This window comes from Drosophila ananassae, chromosome XL (assembly GCF_017639315.1).
Source record: "Drosophila ananassae strain 14024-0371.13 chromosome XL, ASM1763931v2, whole genome shotgun sequence".
Lineage (NCBI taxonomy): Eukaryota > Metazoa > Arthropoda > Insecta > Diptera > Drosophilidae > Drosophila > Drosophila ananassae.
Window position 1 is genome coordinate 6,706,675 of NC_057931.1, and position 19,496 is coordinate 6,726,170.

Sequence of the window (19,496 nt, forward strand, 5' to 3'; positions counted from 1 at the left end):
TAAGAAATGGTTTATCTTCTACAGGCTTGTCGAGATTGAATCTTTTATACATATATTTTCTAGTTATTGAAAAAAATTTACATATCCATTTAATTCTCATTAAAATCCTTGTTTTGTCCTTGAAATTCTCATTTGGTTCTGGCAAATAAATACAAAATGGCGTCGCTTTACGAAAAGACAAACTAAAAGTAGTCTATCATGGTAGGATATAGAAGTTTTTTTTATGAAATTGTTTATCTTCTAGACTCTAGAATCTAGAGGTTCTCAATTTCCCCTTAAAATTCTCAATTGGTTCTGGGTAGATAAAGAAAAATGGCGATATTGTCCCTCTAAAAGAACATCTCGGGCCTTTCTAGATGGAATATCTTAAATATATATACTAACTTACTAATCTAAATCTAAAAGATGTGTAAACCCCCCATTAAAACACCTTGGTTTTTTAAGATTTTCATAATTTTTTGCTTTGTTTTGGATTTTATTTAGCTTTCGGTTTAGTTGAGATAGTTTCCTTTAGGGCGCATCTAACCTTTGAAGTGATCATCATTAGCAACGAATTTGGTTTTGTTTCGCGAGTGGCGTTATTACATTAATAATCTTAACTGCTCTCCGGGCATTGTAGGGTTAATGGTAATACGGATACGGATTCGGGGATGGATGTGGGTGGCTGTGGGGGTTAATGGATATGGGGATATGGCGTCTAACGGGGTTAAGCCTTGTGTTTAATTATGAGTGGACTCCAACTAACATTTATATTTAATTTATGTGTATATGCGTAATATATATATATGTATTTATATATATATATTATATAATATAATATGGAAATAACTTTAACGCTTTGCTTTTTGGTTTCAATATCCTTTCTCTATTAGCCGTCTGTCTCTCTCTCTCTCTTTCTCTTCTCTATTGCCGTCTTGCTCAGTGTCATGTGCTAATTTTAAAATATATATATGTGTTTTTTCTTTAAGTGTATTTATGTGTAATGTGTTCGCGTGAGTGGCTCTCTTTCTTCTTCCATTTCTTTCTAACTTTGAAGGCGTTTTGTGTTTAAAGTGTCCTAGTATCCTAGTCTCCTAGTATCCTTGTATCCTTGCATCCTAGCTGAGAATCATCATAAATAGCGGGTTGTTCGCCAGGCTGGCAAGGATCTCCTAACTCCTAGTACTCCTCCTCCTCTCAGATCCTTTCAGGAAAGGCAGGTTGGGGTCTTAGCCCTCGTGGCTGGCCACCGACTCCAGGTCGCTGTTGTCCTCGCTGCCGGTCGCCTCGGTGGGTTCGCCCATCGCCACCCGGGCATACTCATCAGTGTCGATGCTCTTGCAGAAGTGTATGGCGTACTTGAGCTTCTCCAGGAGCACAGCCTTCAAAACCAAAAACCCAAAGGATTAAAATCGGATGGAAAGGATATGAAAATGAAAGTCCTTACCTTGCAGGAGTAGCGGGGCATCTTCAGCAAGAAGAAGCAGGTATAGCTCTCGGGCAGGAAGTGGTCGGGCGGGTTCTTCTCCAGCACCTGGAGCACAAAGTCCCGTCCCCGGAAATCGGCAATGGTGCGAGGGAGACGTGTCCGTCCCCAGACGAAGCGCAGGAACAAGGACCTCTCCTTTAAGATGGATACAGTGGATGAGTTTGAAGACACAGAGGACACTAATGGGAACACCTACCTGATTGGTAAACTCCTCCATCACCTCCCAGAACCAGGTGACCAAAGCGGAGCCGGGATCGAAGCCCTTGTAGGTGGCCACCGACTTGAGCAGTCCCAGCGGAATGTCCGGCGAACCGCAGACCATGGCCTGCAGCTCCGCGGCAGAGAAGAGCGACAGCAAAGGCACTGGTATCACCTTGGACATGCCGTCCCGGACGGCCTTCACCTGCTCGTCGAACTCGTGCAGCCGGAAGCCGAGGGCCAGCCGGACGTACTCGGCCCTGTTCCTCGGCGAGATGTGCGTGTAGCGGGTGGACAGCGGCACCTCATGGCCCCGGGCCGAGGACGTCGAGAAGGGCAGTTCCAGGGTGTTGAACAACTTCGGATCATCGTCCATGTTCCGGATGCAGAGCAGTCCGGCCACATAGTCGCGATCCACCTCGGTGAGGTCCGTGGGCCGGAGCACCTCCCCGGTCAGTTGCCTCCAAACGGGCTCCGCCAGGCTGGAAAATAAAGAGATTAGATTTCTGGGAGCATCTTGGGGATGCGGAGCACTCACTTGATGCTCAGCGGCGATCCGGTGCGCACGGCAATGCCCATGAGGACGCCCAGGAACCGGAACATGTTCATCTGCAGCACCGACGACAGGGTGGGATCCAGCAGGAAGCAGTCCCGGTTGGCGCCCGCCTCTCCCCTGCCATTGGGGGTGCTGATCAGGAGCGGGACACTGCCGTTCTGGAGCTCGTCGCACATCTCGGCAATGGACTCGCTGTAACCTCCGCCACAATCGTCCACACTCTCGCCGACGAACTTCACCTTCCAGACGCGGTGCGGCAGGGCCAGAGCCTCCTGGGTGAGGAGCGGCAGCTTCTGGACCATCTGCCCGAACACGCTCTTCATGCCATCGATCCCGGCCAGGCCGTTGCACCGACTGCGGGAGCGCTTCACCTGGATGCGATTCAGCTCGATGACGGGGCCGTGCTGCTTGTCCCGCACCATGGTCGTCTGGATGACCTTGCGGAAGGCCGCCTCCTTGATGTTGTAGACGAGGACGTCCTTCAGAGCGCCGAGACTCAGGTCCCCGGAAATGGGCAGCATCGCCAGGCAGGGGCACAGCAGCTCCGAGAAGTGATGGAGCAGGATGAGACGGGCGTGGAGCGCCTCGGGGGCCAGGTCCCTCACCAGGTCGTACTCCAGCGGCGGATTGGGCAGCGGGCGGAGTCTCTCGCTCAGCTGCGAGGTGGACAGCGCCAGGGTGTGGGCCGATCCGCAGGTGACCTTCACGATGTGCTTGCCCTGCAAGGCGGAGACCAGGCGGGGCCGTTGGATGGCCGTCACCGTGCCGTCGCCCAGCTGGCCCTCGTCGTTGTCGCCCCAGGTGTACACCTCGCCGGAGTCGCTGCAGGCCACACAGTGCAGGGAGCCGGTGGCGATCGAGATGATCTTCTTGCCCTGCAGAGCGGCCACCTTCTTGGGCCGCCGGACATGGTCCACGGAGCCGTGGCCCAGCCGATGGAAGTCGCCCTTGCCCCAGGTGTAGACCGCTCCGGACTTGGTCAGGGCCACCGAGAACTGGGAGCCGCACTCCACCTTGATGACGCCCAGGCCGGCCAGGCTCTCGATCTTGTAGGGCAGCTTGCAGCCATCGCTGCCGCCGCGTCCCAGCTTCCCGTAGTCGCCGTCGCCCCAGCTCCAGACGTTGTCGTCGTCGGTGATGCAGAGGGTCTGGGCGTCGCCGGAGCCGCAGGCTATGTCGATGGCCCGATATCCCAGCAGTGCCTCCACCAGCTTGGGTCGTAGCTGGTCCTCGGAGTCGCCGTGTCCCAGGCGGCCGTATCGACCCTTGCCCCAGGTGAGGACCTGGCCGCTGGCGGTGATGGCCGCCGAGTGGGCGCTGCCGCAGGCAATGTCCGCCACACTCATGCCGTGGAGGTGCTCCACCAGCTTGGGCCGGTCGTAGCTGACCCGGTTGCCGTGGCCCAGCTTGCCGTCCTCGCCCTCGCCCCAGGCGTACACCTCGCCCTCGGTGGTCAGGGCCAGGCAGTGCTTCCCGCCGGAGTTCACGGCCACCTTCTTCACGAACACGTGCTGCAGTGAGCCCAGGAGCGTAGGGATGGCCCAGCTGTCGCTGCCACCGACTCCCAGTCTCCCACCGGAGCCATATCCTGTGGCGAAGAGCTTCCCGTCCGGGGTGACGGCGAACAGGGACTGCTCGCCTCCGGCCAGCTGGACGGGTCGCAGGAGACTCAGGGCCTCGCAGGGTGTGGGCGTCTTGATGCGGCTGCCCTCCAGGCCGCCCAGCTGGCCGCGGTGGTTGTGGCCCCAGCCGTAGATGGTGCTGGCGCCGCCCCAGCTCAGGGCCCAGTCGTCGGGCCGGCGGTTCAGCCACTGGAGCAGCTGGGCGTCGTGCGGGGCCTGGAACAGGGAGTGATCCTCGTGCAGTAGGATGGACGAGGACTCCAGTTGAGAGCCCGGACAGAGCAGGGACTCGTGGTGGTCGGTGTGGTGGTGGAGGAGCGGTGGTGGTGGCGGCGGTGGCGTCACATTGCTGGTCGTGCTGGAGGACAGGGAGGTGGTGGAGTTCAGCATCGATGCTCCGGGCGACTGGCCGCCGCACGGATGCGAGTTGGAGCTGCAGCTGGCCGCCGAGCTGGGCAGCATTTCGGCGAACTTCTTCCGGACCTCCAGGCAGAAGGCGCGCGGCAGCTCCGTCCTCCGGATCAGGGACTGGGCCACTCTCACGGCGATGCAGTAGCGCTTGAACCACGCCCACTTGTGGACGTCCCCGCCCGCGGTGGAGGCCGCAGTGGCAGTGGCAGCCACCACTCCGGGCACTGTGCCAGATCCGGGTACCGATGAGGCCGCACAAACAGCGGCCAGGATGGCGGATGACGAGCCCATGGCCGAGAAGGCGCTATTTCCGAGAACTCCTCCTCCGATAACGCCGACCGTAGAGGAGGCACTGCCTCCGGCCCCCACGGGCAGCGCGGCGTCCAGCTGCATGTCGCAGGCCAGGGCGGCCAGGGTCTTGAAGTAGTCCGAGTGCATCAGATGAATGCCTCCCCGGACCTGCGGCTCCTCATACTCGTACTGCCGCAGGAGCTCGGGGATCAGGGGCTGGAGCAGGGCGGCCAACGATGGGTCCTGGGGCCGGGGAGCCTGCTCCAGCAGCAGGACGGCGTGCAGCTTCCTCAGCGACCAGATCCTCTGGGCCGTGGTCAGGGATCCCAGCTGGGAGCAGGCGGCCAGGGCGGAGGCCAGGCGGAGCAGGACGCCCGGCTGACGGGGCGCTAGGCGGGAGTCCAGCAGGGACATCACCAGGGCCATCGACGGCTGCGAGAGCACCGCCCGGTCAGAGCCGGTCTCCCCGAGAGTGGCCGCCGGCATGATGGCGTGCACCCAGAAGCGCCAGCCCCAGCCGTTCACAGAGCTGTCCGAGGAGAACTTCCAGCGCAGCTCGTCGCCGGGCACCCGGATCTCCGGTGCCCAGTGGGCGAACTCCCGGCCGGAGCGCATGGCCAGCACCCGGCCCGTCCCGTCCATGATGACCAGCGGATCGTTCCGCTTCTCCGTGCTGCACTGGCTGTCGAACTCCAGGCGGAGCATCTCCGCACCTGGGATCCGCACCGCTCCCGTCACGTTCACGTTGTCCACGTAGGGGTGGCTGCTCTCCTGCATCACCGGCTTGGGCAGCTTGCCGAGGCAGTGGCGGGAGGTGCAGAGGTCCTCCAGTTCCGTGATGCAGGTCTCCAGCAGCATGGCCGCCACGCCGGGCGACCCGGCTCCCAGGGAGATCAACGTCTCGGCGATCGTCTGGGCCGTGCTCGGTGGCCCGCACCGGCCGCACACCGCTAGCTTCAGCAGCTCCACCAGGCTCTTGGCCTCCGGCTCGCCGAGGAGCCCGCCAAAGTCGTCCAGGCCGTGGCAGTGGCCGATCTGGGCCAGAATCTCCTCCTGCTGGGTCATGGTGGCCGCCATCACGGACATGGCGCTGGCCGACATCCGGGAGTGCTTGTGCTGGGGCGGCAGGGCGCTGCTGGACAGGGATCCGGACATGGACAGGGAGCCGGTGAGGCTCTGGAAGGCGCTCAGCGGTCCGGCCGTCAGTTGGGGCGGCAGGGTGGCTGACATGCCCGGCACTACGCTTACTGCTCCTCCTGTCCCTCCTCCTCCTCCTCCTCCTCCGGCTGTGGTGGTCATCAGTTCCAACGGCAGATCGGGGCTGTGCTCCTGGAGGGCAGCATCTGTGGCATCGGCCGGTGCCTCGCCTCCGCCCTGGGCTATGGGCTCCACGGGCGCCGCTCCAGTTTGGTTGTTGGCAGCTCCTCCTCCTGCGCCGGCTGCTCCGCTGACTCCCGCCAGCTGCTCCTCCTCGCCGAGGCCGCCGCCGATGCCGCGCTCCTTGTAGTTCACCTTGCTGTGGCTGGTGAGGGCGGCGACGATGAGCTGGCGGGCCTGGAGGATGCTCATGGCCCGCAGGACGTGAGCCAGGGCGGCCTGCCTCGCAGCCGGGCTCTCCAGGGCCAGGCTCTCGCTCAGGCTGGTGAGGGTCGGGGGCTTGGTGTCCGGCTTGGCGGTCTGGTTCACTGCCTCCGCCTCGTAGATGCCCAGGCTGCTGCCGCCGAGCGGATCCCGGGTGCTGCCGAACGGCACGGGTCCGCGCTTCTCCTCCTCCATGGTGGCGTTGGGCAGGCCCCAGGCTATCGAGTGGGAGCTGCCGCAGGCCACCCGGTTCACGAAGACGTCGTCCAACCCGATCACCAGGGCGGGCTTCTTGTTCACGAATGTGTTCCCGCTGCCCTGCTGGCCGTGATCGTTGTCCCCCCAGGCGTACACCTGTCCGGAATCGGTAACGGCCAGGCAGTGGAGGGCGCCGACGGCCACATGGATGACCCTCCGACCGCGCAGTCCGCCGATGGGCTGGGGCTTCCGGACGTGCTGGTCGCCGCCATGGCCCAGCCGGTAGTAGTCGCCCTTACCCCACGTCCACACCTCGCCGGCCCGGGTCAGGGCCAGGCTGAACTGGGCTCCGCACTCGATCTGTATCACGCCGATCCCCGAGAGACGCTCGATCTCGTGCGGGGTGTCCGATCCCTCGCTGCCGCCACGTCCCAGCTTCCCGAAGTCGCCGTCGCCCCACGAGAACACGGCTCCGTCCTCCGTCAGGGCCAGTGTCTGGGCATCGCGACTGCCGCAGGCCACCTGGACGACCCTCCGCCCGGCCAGGGCCGCCACCAGCTTGGGCTTCAGTTGGGTGGCATTGTCGCCATGTCCCAGCCGGCCGTACTCGCCGAGGCCCCAGGTGTAGAGCTCGCCCTGGCTGCTGATGGCCGCCGAGTGGGAGGAACCGCAGGCCACGTCCCGGATCTTCTTGGCGCGCAGTGCCTCCACCTGGCGCGGCTTGTCCAGCGTCGTCCTGTTGCCGTGTCCCAGCTTGCCGTCCTCGCCCTCGCCCCAGGAGAACACCTTGCCGTCGAGGGTCAGGGCCAGGGCGTGCTTCCCGCCCGAGTGGACGGCCACCTTCTTGACCACGTACTGGTGGAGCACCGGGAGCTGGTGGGGCAGTGGCACGTTGTAGGTGACGCCGAGGCCGAGGCGTCCGTTGGTTCCCTCGCCGCAGGCGAACACCCTTCCCTCCTGGCTGACGATGAAGAGGCTCTTGGAGCCGCCGGCTATGTGGATGGGCCGGAGCCGGCTGATGGTCTGCGAGAAGGTGGGCACCTTCACCTTGGAGCCCTTGAGGCCGCCCAGCTGTTCCTTGTCGTTGAGGCCCCACACCATGACGGTGCAGGGCAGGTCCTGGTCCAGTCCACCGCCGCTGGTGCCAGCTCCAGAGCCCACCTCGCCGTGGGTGGAGGTCACTGTTCCCGGTCCCATCCCGGAGCTGTACTCGCTGGCCAGGAACTGGGCGTTGGCCAGGATGTGCTGCAGGTCCGGCTGCTGGCGCCGGCCGACGAACTGCAGGCCGTGGATCTTGCACTGGATGCCATTGTTCTGGCACTGCTTCACCACGATCTCCACCCAGGGATAGAAGGCGGGCACGTTCTGCATGAGCACCACCCGGGTGGCGCCCGGGGGCACCGGCGTCCACGTGTACTCCTTGAGGCTGTCGACGCACTCGCCCACCCGGATCTCCAGCAGCGACGGCATGTGCGAGTGGTCCTCCGGACTGACCGTGATGGCCAGGCTGTGCACCAGGACGCGGTCGTGCAGCTCCAGGCGTATCCAGTGCCGGCACGGGCCGCTAGAGCAGCTCTGCCAGATCTGGTCGCTGCCGTCCAGCAGGTGCTTGGCCGCCGCCTCATTGGAGCTGACCGTCAGGGAACGGATGCATCGCGACCAGTCCTCGATGAGATCCGAGGGGGCCGGGGCGGTGGTCTGTCCGCCCGCTTCCCCCACCTGTCCGAGGTGGGCACCGGCCAGAGGGGCGCCTGGTGCGGAGCTGGAGTTGGCCACCAGTTCCACTTCGTTGATGTGACCCTGCCAGGCGGGCAGATCCGGAAAGTCCACCGTCAGCTGCTTGCCGCGCACGGATATCACCACTCCGGCGGCCTGGCTCCGTCCCAGGCGCAGCTGGGGGCCCAGCAGTCCGTGGCGCAGCGAGGTGGAGCGCAGCCTCACCTTGGCCCCGACGGCGATCGGCGGCGGACGGGGCTGGTGGGGCGACTGGGCCGCCTCCACCAGTTCGATGTGGACGAAGCAGACCCAGTAGGTGCTGCCGTGGTTGCGCCAGTCCACCTGGACGTTGAGATCGTGCAGGCCCTCGGTGTCCACGATGAGGACGGTGCCCATGTCGCCCTTCTTGATCTCCTCGAAGTCCCGGCAGCAGCGCACCGTCATCCCCGGCCGGACCAGGCCCCGCACGTACAGGGCGTAGAGATCGGCGGTCTGGAAGTCCTTCCGCGTCTCGAACTTGACGGGAGGGGGTGGTGGCGGCACTGCTTCCTGGTTGGGCTGCTGACCCTCCACCGTGTCCGAGGACGTGGACGATCCGGAGCAGGTTCTGGATCGGGAGGATCGGGGGGAATGGTTGCTGGCGCACTCGTTGTCCGAGTCCGCTTCCGGGTCGTGGTTATCCGAGCCAGGCTGGGGCGGAGGCGGCGCCGAGTCCTCCTCCTCAATGGTGTTGGCACAGACGTCCGGATGCTCGAGTATCCACTGGACGATCTGCTCCGGCGTGGGCATGATCTCGGCCTGGAGGGAGAGCTGCTTCAGGGCCAGCTCCACGGTGCGCCGGGTGAAGCCCATCTCCATGATCTGGCCGATCAGCTGGGCGTCGCTGGCCGCCGCCGGCCACTTGTTCCCCTTCGCCGGCTGCTCCGCCGTCGTCTCTGATGTCTTGGTCGTGGGCTTCTGCTCCTTGCTGCGATTCACGTTGTAGACCGGCACTCCGTGCACCATGGTGGGCTGCGGAGGCGTTACCAGGGCATGGCCATTGCCCGGAGATCCGCCGGCATTTTCCAGGATCTCCTGGTGGGCCTGGGTGGCCAGCGACTGGATGCAGTTGAGGGCGGCGGTGGCCAGGTCCGTGTACGTGTAGCAGGCCTTCACGGGCGACGCCTGGGTGGCCCGCAGGAGGATGCACTGGATGAGAAGCTGGGCCTCCTGCCCCCCACTGGCACTTGCCGACGACATCTGGTGCTCCGGCTCCTGCTGCTCGGCCGGTTCCTGGCCTGGCTCCGACTGGCTCAAGTCCGGCTCAGTGCTGGGTTCATGTCCCTCCCCGGAGCCGTATATGCTGCCCGGAGCCCGCTGCTTCAGGATGCGACGCAGCGCCGCCTGATGGCGATAGAGTACTCCGTTCGTGTGCAGGACGGCCAGTTGGAGCTGCTGGGCCCGGAGCAGGCCCAGGTCGAGTCGTCCCTCCGGACTGGCCGGCAGCTCGCGCAGCTCCGGCGACGGGCCGTAGAGCAGCACCGTCCAGGCATTGAGTAGCATCTCGTTCATGGGCAGCCGGCTCAGGCTGAAGACACTGTGGTCCAGGTGGGGCAGCACCGTGGCCAGCGGCACCTTGACGAATCCCGTGCCGGAGGCAGCGCCTCCCTGGGCCAGCAGGCAACGGCCCTTGGGCGTGAAGCTGGCGATGATCATGTGGCTGCCCTCGTGGAAGCAGTGCAGCCCCACACGGGGCCGGAGATCGTGCCCGCCCATGGCGGCCAGGACGCCCAGGACGAAGACCTGTTCGCTGTCCAGCGGCTGCTGGTGGGTGGCATGTGGCGGCGGTGACTGCTCCGCCAGCAGCTCGGCGGCCACGCACAGTTTCTGGGCCAGGAAGGAGTTGATCACCGGGTTCCAGGACGGCAGCGTGTGCAGGCGTCGCAGCAGCGCCACCAGCTCCTCGGCCACGCTCCCGGAGTGCGAGGCGGTCAGCAGCACCCGTGTCTTTCCCTCGCCCGTGGGCTGCAGGCTGATGTCGCCGGGACAGTGGAGGGCAATACGTCCCAAGGTGGCGAACAGTTGACGCACCAGTGTCGGCATGCGGGGCTCCTCCTCCACGCCCCACTGGGATAGGATGCACTGCAGCAGGCGGAGGCAGTGGAGCTGACGGTAGACACCAGACTCATTGCCGGCCGGCTGCTCCAGAAGGGACAGGTAGTGGCCCAGCCAGCCGGGAGTGCTCAGCTCCAGGCACAAGCGCGGCGAGTCACCTGGAAAGTGGAGGTCAAGGAGTTAGTAGGTCATACCTCTTCCTTGGGAGAGTAGAGACTCACCTGCTATGGCGCGAATGAATCCCAGGTTGAGCCAGCCCAGGGAGTTGGCGACACTGGACATGGCCGGCTTGGGATCGACGATGGCACGGAACATGCTGGTGATGCCGCGCAGGGCATGCTTGTCCAGCTGGGAGCCGTGCAGGCCACTGCCCACGGCCAAGATCTGGAGGAGCTTGGCGGCGCAGTGACGCAACAGCTTGGAGGGATGGGATTCGCTCGAGGGCGAGGACTCACTGCCGGCCAGATCCTCGCGTTCCGGTTCCGTGGGCGAGGCCACGTTGAGGGCACTGTCCGCCAGCTGGAGGTCGTACTGGCCCTCCTTGCCCATGCGATAGGAATTGGTGGCTCCGGTGTACCACTCCACGCGCACCCACCTGGAAGGGAGGAAGCTAGTCAGATTCTGGTTGGAGGAGCAAGAGATCCTGGCAGTAACTCACCCGTCTTCGCCCACCTCGCTGATGATGCGACCCTCGCCGGGGGGATTGCCGTCCTGGTCGCCCCACTTCCAGTCCGCTCCGCGCACAATCCGCGTCCCGATCTTCATCAGCTTGGCCAGGTCGGGTCCGCTCAGCTGCGCCTTGCTGGACTTCTGCTTCATGACGCTGTCCTCGTAGAGGACGCTGAGCTCGCCGGGTGGCTGGACGCCGCCGGCTGCTCCCTCGCCACCCGTCTGCGCCAGAAGGCCCAGGACGGTGCCCAGCAGGCCGGAGTTGAGGAGCAGACCCAGCTCGTTGGGGCCCAGCTCCTTGGCCAGCAGCCCGAAGACACTCAGCAGGAAGCGGGCGCGGGGCAGGCGCTTCAGGAGGACGTAGGTGCCCAGGTTGCTGCTGTCCTTGCCGCGGACATGGCCGTGCTGCTCCTGGTTGAGCAGCCGGCGCAGCTCCCTTACTGCCCAGTCGAGGACGCGGGACTGGGCCAGGAGCAGGCGGGTCTTCTGGTAGGCACTGACCATGTTCAGTTGGCCGAGCACGGGCAGGGAGCTGCCCGATGGACTAGTGGCGCCTCCGCCGCCAGTCGGCTTCAAGTGCAGGCCCAGGAAGCCGTTCAGGAGGCTGTACTGGGTGGCGTCCAGGAGGCCGTGCAGCTCGAGCAGCTGCTGGACGAGCTGCAGCCCGGCGAGGCGCAGCTGGTAGCGCTGCATCTGGCAGTACATGGCCCGGCGGGCCGTCTCCACGTCGCAGCTGTCCTGCAGGGCGAAGTCCACGATGTCCTGCATCAGGGCGGGATCCAGTTCGCCCTCGGCGCTGATCTGGCGCTCGTTGAGACGCCGCAGCAGGCTCTCCTCCTCCTCGGCCGCCTGCTGCTCCTGCTGCTTGTCCTGCGGCTTCTTCTCCTGCTCCCGCTCCTGCTGCTGCTGTATGGTGGCGTTCAGCAGGTCCTCCGGCTTGGCCGGCTGCCTGGCAGACCGCAGCTCCTGGAGCAGGCGGCGCACCAGCATCCGGAAGCGCGGCAGCCGCTGGAGGATGGGCAGGCGGCGCAGTCCACGCTGCTGCGGACTGATCGCCGGACGCACCTCGTAGAGCAGGAAGCGCAGGCGCTCCAGAATGGGAGCGCAGACCTCCTTGTAGCTCCGGTTCATCTGCTGGCGCGTCCGCACCACCGACCACTTGGCCTGGTGCACCAGCCGTATGATCTCGCCCAGCTGGCGAGGTGGCGGCGACTCCGCCTCCGTTTCCAGGGCGTTCAGGACGAGGCCACCGAGGTACTGGTGCCGGATGAGCACGGCACTGAGCAAGCGCTCCAGTTCCTGGACGGGATGTTCCGTGGCGAACTCCTGGTGCCACATCAGGTTGTGCGCCTTGCAGTACCGCTCCGTCAGGGTCACCCAGGCGGCCACTGGCGCCTCCGAGAGCCTGGCCTCGGCCAGGCCCGTGATGAACGCCTCCGCCCGCTGCTGCAGCTGGGATTTGCCGCGCACCTGACCCGTGCCCAGCTGCTGCTGCAGATGCTGGATGGGCAGGGGCGGTGGCTGGTCCGTGGGCGTGTTCCCGGCCGTACTGTGGCAACTATGGCTGCTGCGCGCCTCCCCCTTCTCCTCGTCGAAGGGATTGCTCGGCTGGAGCAGCTGCAGGCCGCCACTCAGCAGGTTGGACTTGTCCAGCTGGCGGCACTGCAGCTCCGCCGGCTGCAGCGCCGGTCCGTTGCACATCAGATTGGCCACCAAGCCCAGCAGCTGGGCCAGGGCGCACTCGGAGCTGAAGTGGGTCAGGCGGGTGGGTCCCGGGGGTGTGGTCTGTTCGGGAATGGACATGGTTAGTGGCTGAAGGGGATAATGGTGGGGGAAAACCTACCTTGTCCTCTCCTCCTGCCTGGGACATGTACTTGCCCAGCTTGTGGTGTTGGAGGATCTGCTCCATGGCACTTCTATGGCCCGGACTGCTCAGCTCCGCCGTCAGATCCTTGCCCAGGCCGGTATCCAGAATGCCGCGCAACGTCTCGGACTCACAGCTGGAAAAGAATGAGGAAATGGATCATTATTGAAGTCATCCAATGGACACTCGAGCCACCCACTTGAAGCCACTCAGGTCGCAGACGTAGCCGGCCAGGATGATGCATCGACTGCCGTCCAGAAGATGGTTCTCCATGTCGGCGCGTCGCACGTAGTGGGTCTCCGGATCGGCGGGCGGGGGACCTCCGTTCTTGGGGCCTCCTCGGCAGATGATGCCAGGCCAGCCCATGTCGTCGCCATCCCGCAGCTCCCCCTCGCCCAGGGCCCGGTTCAATCGGTCCAGGACTCGCAGGAGCGGCAGGAAGACCCTCGCCCACCTCAGCCCACCCAGGCACTGGGGACGATCGCGCTTCAGGAGCACCAGGCCCACGAGCAGCTCGTGGAGCAGGGCGTCCGACACGTCGGCCTGGAGGACGCGACTCAGGTGGCCCAGTTGCTGGCCGATGGGATGTTCGCCCGGCTCCCGGCACTGGAGGGCCAGTTCGTGGGCCTGCTGGAGGGTTGCCACGCAGGCGGGGATCAGGGCGTGCAGGTACTGGAGCAGCAGGGCCTCGGCGCCGGTGGTATCCTCCTCGGCGTCCGCCTGATGGATGTGGGCCAGCAGGAGGCGCTGGAAGCGATGCAGCAGACTCAGACTAGGACTGGTGCTCGGCTCCTGGACGTGCTGACGATTGTGGTCGCGCTCCTCCTCCTCCTTCTCCTGCTGCTGGTGGTGGTGCTTTCCCAAGGCCGGCAGGAGGCGGGTCTGGGTGAGGGCGGCGTTGTTGCCCAGCAGCCGGGTGATCAGCTGCAGGAGCGGCACATGCACCCCGTCGCCGCAGTCGGCGCCGCAGGAGCTGCTCTCCAGCCGGATGGCGTGCTGCAGAGCCGACTCCAGGCCGCCCTCGGTCATCAGGGAGCTGACCAGCAGATCGGTCATGAAGCGGTGCCCGGGGGAGGACGCCTGGCCCGGTTCCGAGGGCAGCAGCGAGGTGAGGGTCAGTGCCCGCTCCGCCGCAGTGGGCAGGAGTACACTCCAACCGTCCTGGCAATGGAATACCATGTATTAGAAGTCTGTAGAGGATTCATGGGTCATGGTACTCACCTGCAGCGCCTGTTGCGCCGCCACCTGGATGGTGCGGAGCACCTGAGTGCCGCCAGCCAGGGCCAGGATCCGGGTCTTGAGGCTGCCCAGCAACCGACTGCCACTGGCGAGACCCACATGGCGCGGCTCCACGCCGTTGGCTATCAGGGCGAGCAACTGCAGCCGCATCAGGTTCAGGCAGGCCACCGCGATGCACTCGCTCTCCTGGTTGGGCGTCTGCCGGTTGTCCTGGCTGCTGCACATGCACATCCCCAGCAGCTGGTCGAGCAGTCGGAACGTCGGCTCGCCGAGATCGATGACAAAGGGTGCCCGGAGGGGCACACCCTGGTGGGAGCTCTGCGTCCATATCAGACTCTGGCCAGCGGTACAGGCGATTCCACTGGCGGGCAATGTGGGCAGTGCCACCAGGATGGGAGAGCGGAGCAGGGGCTCGCTGGACACGGAACTGGGACACACCTGCTGGCAGTCGTTGCGTCCCCATCCGAAGACCTCGCCGCTGCTGGACAGAGCCAGGCAATGGGCCACGCCCACGGCCATGTCCACGATGCGTTTGTGCTGGAAGATGGGAGTCAGACATTAGGAGGAGCCACTAGCGACTAGGAGGAGGCACTCACCTGCAGACTGCTGACCAGACGCGGCACACTGCATCCCTGGACACTGCGCTCCACCAGCTGGTGGCCCAGGCAGGTGGCCTTGCCCCACGTGTACACCTGTCCCTCGCTGCTCAACGCCACCGAGTACTGGGAACCAGCGAAGATGCGCTGCACCCGTGGCAGTGACTCCACCAGGATGGGCTGCAGGCTGCCGTTGCAGTTGCCATTGCCCAGCTTCCCGTAGTCGCCGTCGCCCCAGGCGAAGACCAGGCCCTCCGAGGTAAGGGCCAGCGAATGGGCATCGCCGCTGCCGAGGGCCACGTCCACCACCGTGTGCTCGGCCAGGGCGGCCACCAGGGTGGGCAGGCAGCGGTCATCGCTGTTGCCGTGGCCCAGGCGGGCGTAGGTGCCGCGGCCCCAGGTGAGCAGGTTGCCGCCGCAGGTGATGACCGCGCTGTAGGTGCAGCCGCAGAAGACCGACTGGACGCAGTGCTGCTCCAGGGCGGCGATCTTGGTGGGCACGGCGCGGGCGTGGGTGTCGCCATGGCCCAGACGGTGATCCTCGCCGGCGCCCCACGAGTAGGCATTGTCTGGAGAAGGAAAAAAGGGGGCATCGGTTAAATTCTTGTAAAAAATTGCATATTTTTGGGATGTTGTTTAAAAAATAATTAAAATCTCTTCATTTAAATTAGTTCTTAATTATGATGTAAGATTTAAAGAATATTATATACAAAATGTATAAATAAAAATAAAAAATATATGAGATGGAAAATCTGAACTCAAAAAATTATCATTATATAGTTAGAAAATGTATTTTTTTTTAAATTTTCATAATTTTTTAGATTTTTCTAACATTTTAAAGGAAAAATCCCAGAATATTGGTTAAATTAGAATAGAAAATAAAGAAATATATTAAAAATCTAACCCAGTAACCTCCTTTTATAAAAATTCTTAAAAATTATGTTTCTAACTTCAAAATTTTAGGGGGGGGCATCTACTTTAAAACACGATTTGTGGAAAAAAGTCCCAATTCCGTCAATTGGGCTCTGATTCACCGCCAATTCAGACTCAATTTCTTGTAAAATTAAATATTTATTTAATAATAATAATGAAATAAACAAAAATAAATAAAACAAAGTTGTAAAACATTATACCCCCTCAAAAGTGTTCTGAAATCCACCTGAAAGAAGCTCTACTCAATAAACTTTGTTCTTAATAGCTCCAGACCAGCTTAAAAAAGCAATTAACAATTCTAAATCTAAAGGCTTAATCATTTTCTAAACAATTGTTCATTACTACCATTACTATAGAATACTAACTAAGCATTAGAATAAATACTATTTTAGGGCAGAACAGTTGTTTTCTTTTGATTTTTTGATGACAAACTCTATCAAAGTTAGTATATCATGTTCTAATCTAAACTCGATTGAAAAAAAAAATATTGAAACAGAAACTACACTGAGGGAAATGCATAATTATGCATAATTCAAAGCTTGGAACTAAAGACCTTCTCCAAAGCACAGCAATTCTATTAGGGGGTTATACTACTGTAGAATTTTTCAAAATATTGTAATTTTTAGGAACAGAGATGATTATTTTAATAAAATATTTGATATATATATTTTATATATTTATTTGAAAAATAAAAGAAGAAGTTAAAAAGCTTCCTTAATTTAGTTTTATTCCAACTATGGTTTAAATAATGAATTTTGAATAAATCTCTTTAAAATAAGATTTGAACAAGAGTAACCCCTTAAAACACACTTGACCTTCTCCGAAGGAGAGCCACAGTTCTGTTACTAACTAATTACTAAACAGAGACTAAAAAAAACCAACTATTTAAGGTGTCAGTCTTACTTTTAGATTCTAGATTCTCACAGATATTATTTTAATACTTTTTTATAAAAATATTCTTAATAATATATTTTTAAATGAAGCTGCAAAGTCATGCTTTCTGACAGACATCACTCGGCTGGGTTAGATTTGGGATTAGAACGTAAATAGATTCTAAATAGATTGTTTTATGAATCATTTGAGATGTTTTTAATCTTAAAAATAAATAATAATATAATAAAATAATATAAAAGTATTATAACTATTCTATTTAAAACTAAGCCTAACTAACTAAATAATTAAGAAACTAGAGACTCCCGCCCCCACTTACGATTGCTATCGATGGCCATGAAGTGCCGACCCTCGCAGTGGCCCGCAATGCTGATGAACGTCTCGTGGCCAGCCTCCTCCAGCGGCTGGGGCTCCGCCTCCGGCTTGGACAACCGCCAGGCATGCAGCTTGCCCTCCTGGCTGAGGAGCAGCACCTGGTTCTCGCTGCACACCACCTGCTTCACCTGGAACCGGCAGCTCAGCACCGGCGCCGTGGAGCCAGCTTCGCCACAGCTCAGGGCCGGCTCGGAGGTGAAGCCCTGCTGGTCCTTGGACAGGCTGGGCCATCCCAGGGCATAGATCCGTTGCTGGGCACCGCAACCCGGCGAGACGGCCGGTGCCCGGAGGTCCCGCAGCAGGCAGCGCGGCATCAGTGGCTGGGCCAGGCGGTCCAGGTGCGAGATGATGACCACAGCGGCACGTCGCAGGTCCACGATGGCGGCGCTGCTCTTGGGCAGCGACAGGAAACGCAGGAAGGTCTCCGTGGCACTGGCCACCGGCGCTGGCTCCGCACTCGGCAGCTGGCCGGTCTTGGCGGAGGCGGGTCCGATCTTCTGGTAGCGCTGCAAGATCCTAAGCAGCGGAGCGCCCGTCTTCCGAGGCATGTCCCGGTTGTCGTTGCCGGCTCGATCCTTCTCCCAGAGCATCAGCAGCAGGACGACGCACTCCAGGGTGGCGGCCAAAGTGCCCTTCTGGACGCCCAGCTCCAGGAGCAGGCACAGAGCCGTGTGCCGGTCGTTCAGCGGCGCTGTACAGCGTCCGCCCATCGGATCGCCGAGCGCCACCAGGCGCAGGAACTTGATGGAGCGCTCCATCACCTCCAGCCAGAGCGGCGACACAGCGGCCGCCTCGAACAGCGTGGCCTCCGGCAGCTCCTGGAGCGAAGCCAGCGCCTCGCTCAGGAGTTCGCTGCACATCTCGGTGTCCTCGCCGGAGCGCCAGGCGCGTCGCAGAAACGCAAAGCTGAAGTTCAGGGCAGCCCGGGTGGCCACACGAGCCAGTCCCAGTGCCCCGGGCTGCTCCAAGTGCTCGGCCGGCTGCAGTGTCTCCACGGTGGTTGTTCCATTGGAGTTCCCAGTCCCGGCGACAGTCAGGTTGGTGGCGGTAATGATGGTTCCGGTCGGATTGTTGCTGGTGCTGCTGCCCGCCAGTGGCTGGGCACTGCGCTCCCGCTTCAGGGCCACAAAGTACCGCTCGTAGACGAAGAGCTGCTGGCGGAGATGCTGGGCGGAGAGGCAGTTGCCGGCCGCCCTCAGCGCCAGCTCCTGGAGCTCGGAGATCAGCGAACGTTGGCAGTCTTGGCGGGCCTGCTGGGTGGGCGGCTGACTCCAGAGCCAGCCGCTGAGGACGTGCTCGGTGGCCTGGCTGAGGTGTTGGGCCTGTTGGGCGGCCGCCTGGGTGGATAGCTTCTTGATGGCGGTGTCCGAGTCCAAAGGCCGGCACCCGTCACAGTTGCAGGCGGAATGGGGGCCGCAGTATTCCGGCTGGCAGCAGGAGCACTTCAGCTGCTGGGCACCGCAGTAGTGCTTGCCGTCGTCGCCCAGATAGGACAGCTGGCCGCGGGCGTTGGTGATGGGGGCGGCGGGCGAGGAGACCAGTTCACAGTCCTGGATCAGGTGGTTCCACAGCACGGCGCCCTCGCAGGCCCGGCGCAGGGAGGCAATGAGATCGGCCCGCAGCCATTTGGCGTCCAGAAAGCGCAACGGACGCAGGTGAAGATCCAAGGATGGGCTCAGAGCCGTACACCCCGAGCTCGAACCAGATCCAGATCCAGATCCAGATCCACTACCATTGCCCGCCGCTGTTGATGGCGGGGGTGGCAGGGCACTAGGCACTACTGGCTGTGGCGGCGGCGGTGGTGGTGGAGCGGTGCCCCCTCCCGTTCCTGTTCCTGTTCCAGTTCCAGATCCAGGGCCAGGTCCCTGGACAATTATATCGCGGCTGAACATTTCGCTTCGGTTTCTATTTCCAATTTCTGTTCCTGTTTCGATTTTTGGATATTTTTCTCTTCTAGTTTTTGTTTCTGTTCGCTTGCTGGGAGTCGGAGTAGGACGACTCTGGTGGGTGGAGATGGAGATCGAGAACGAGAACGAGAACGAGAATTTTCCTAGTGCTCCACACCCTCGTTTGGACTCAGCCTAGAAACAGTAGCATGGCACATTTTTTGCCCCCTCCCCGGAGGGGTTGGGAGGGGGGTGGTTGCTTCGGCTTACGGGGGCGTGGCGGGTAGCGGGTAGGCGGGTGACGGATGGCGGGTGGCTTCAGGCGGCAGGCGGGTAACAAGGGGCAGTCTCAATGTCGTCACTCACGCACGCAGCAGGGTAGTAAAGTACAAAATAAGAGAAAAAAAAAAAAAAACACCAAAACACAACAAAAACACAGAACTGCACTCGGGAGGAGGAGACGGTTTTTTTTTTGTTTTTTTTTTTGTTGGCGACTCGGGGCCTAGGATGAATCTCGCTTCTCCTGCTGGGCTCTGTTCATTGTGTTTGGGCCCCAAATGTTGTGGGGCAAGCGTTACGACACGACGGAATTCAACGGACAGGCGCACGACTCGTTCGATTTTTGAATGTCTCTAAAATGCTAAATGTTTTTGAATGTGTCTGATATTTCTCGTCTTTTGCCAGGGATGCACAAGCTAGATTCTTTCTTCGACCTATCGATAACTTTCAAGAATGTTTGTTATCGATATCTGGCAACGCCAGCCCTGATGGAAAAAAATACCAAATATTTTTATCAAAATCGGGCGCCAAAAGACATTTTAATTTAAAATAAAAGTTGTTTTCTGTTTAACATTCAGAAAAAGGAACAAAAGATATTAAAGCGTTAATGCACAACTTTATATTTATTA

The 19,496-nt window shown here is 60.5% G+C and overlaps 1 protein-coding gene across 1 annotated transcript; it reads right to left on the reverse strand.

Annotated features, from left to right (window-relative positions):
* Window positions 1-951: 951 nt before the first annotated feature.
* Window positions 952-19,329, reverse strand: LOC6502173 (probable E3 ubiquitin-protein ligase HERC2). The gene is made up of 11 exons (XM_001966046.4): window positions 16,647-19,329; window positions 14,504-15,072; window positions 13,890-14,444; window positions 12,868-13,829; window positions 12,648-12,804; window positions 10,794-12,589; window positions 10,357-10,730; window positions 2,205-10,293; window positions 1,665-2,148; window positions 1,427-1,603; window positions 952-1,361 (listed from the first exon to the last, which is right to left on the reverse strand). The coding sequence occupies exons 1-11, from the start codon at window positions 18,592-18,594 to the stop codon at window positions 1,209-1,211; spliced, it is 15,264 nt and encodes a 5,087-aa protein (XP_001966082.1). The 5' UTR covers window positions 18,595-19,329; the 3' UTR covers window positions 952-1,208.
* Window positions 19,330-19,496: the final 167 nt, after the last annotated feature.

What these genes read in the sequence shown, in the direction of transcription:
- LOC6502173 (XM_001966046.4), bottom strand. Translation starts at nt 18,594, where the DNA reads ATGTTCAGCCGCGATATAATTGTCCAGGGACCTGGCCCTGGATCTGGA. An exon ending in TGCGACCTGAGTGGCTTCAA is followed by an intron (nt 12,805 to 12,867) that starts GTGGGTGGCTCG and finishes ATTCTTTTCCAG; the next exon opens with CTGTGAGTCCGAGACGTTGC. An exon ending in TGCCCCGCTACTCCTGCAAG is followed by an intron (nt 1,362 to 1,426) that starts GTAAGGACTTTC and finishes TTGGTTTTGAAG; the next exon opens with GCTGTGCTCCTGGAGAAGCT.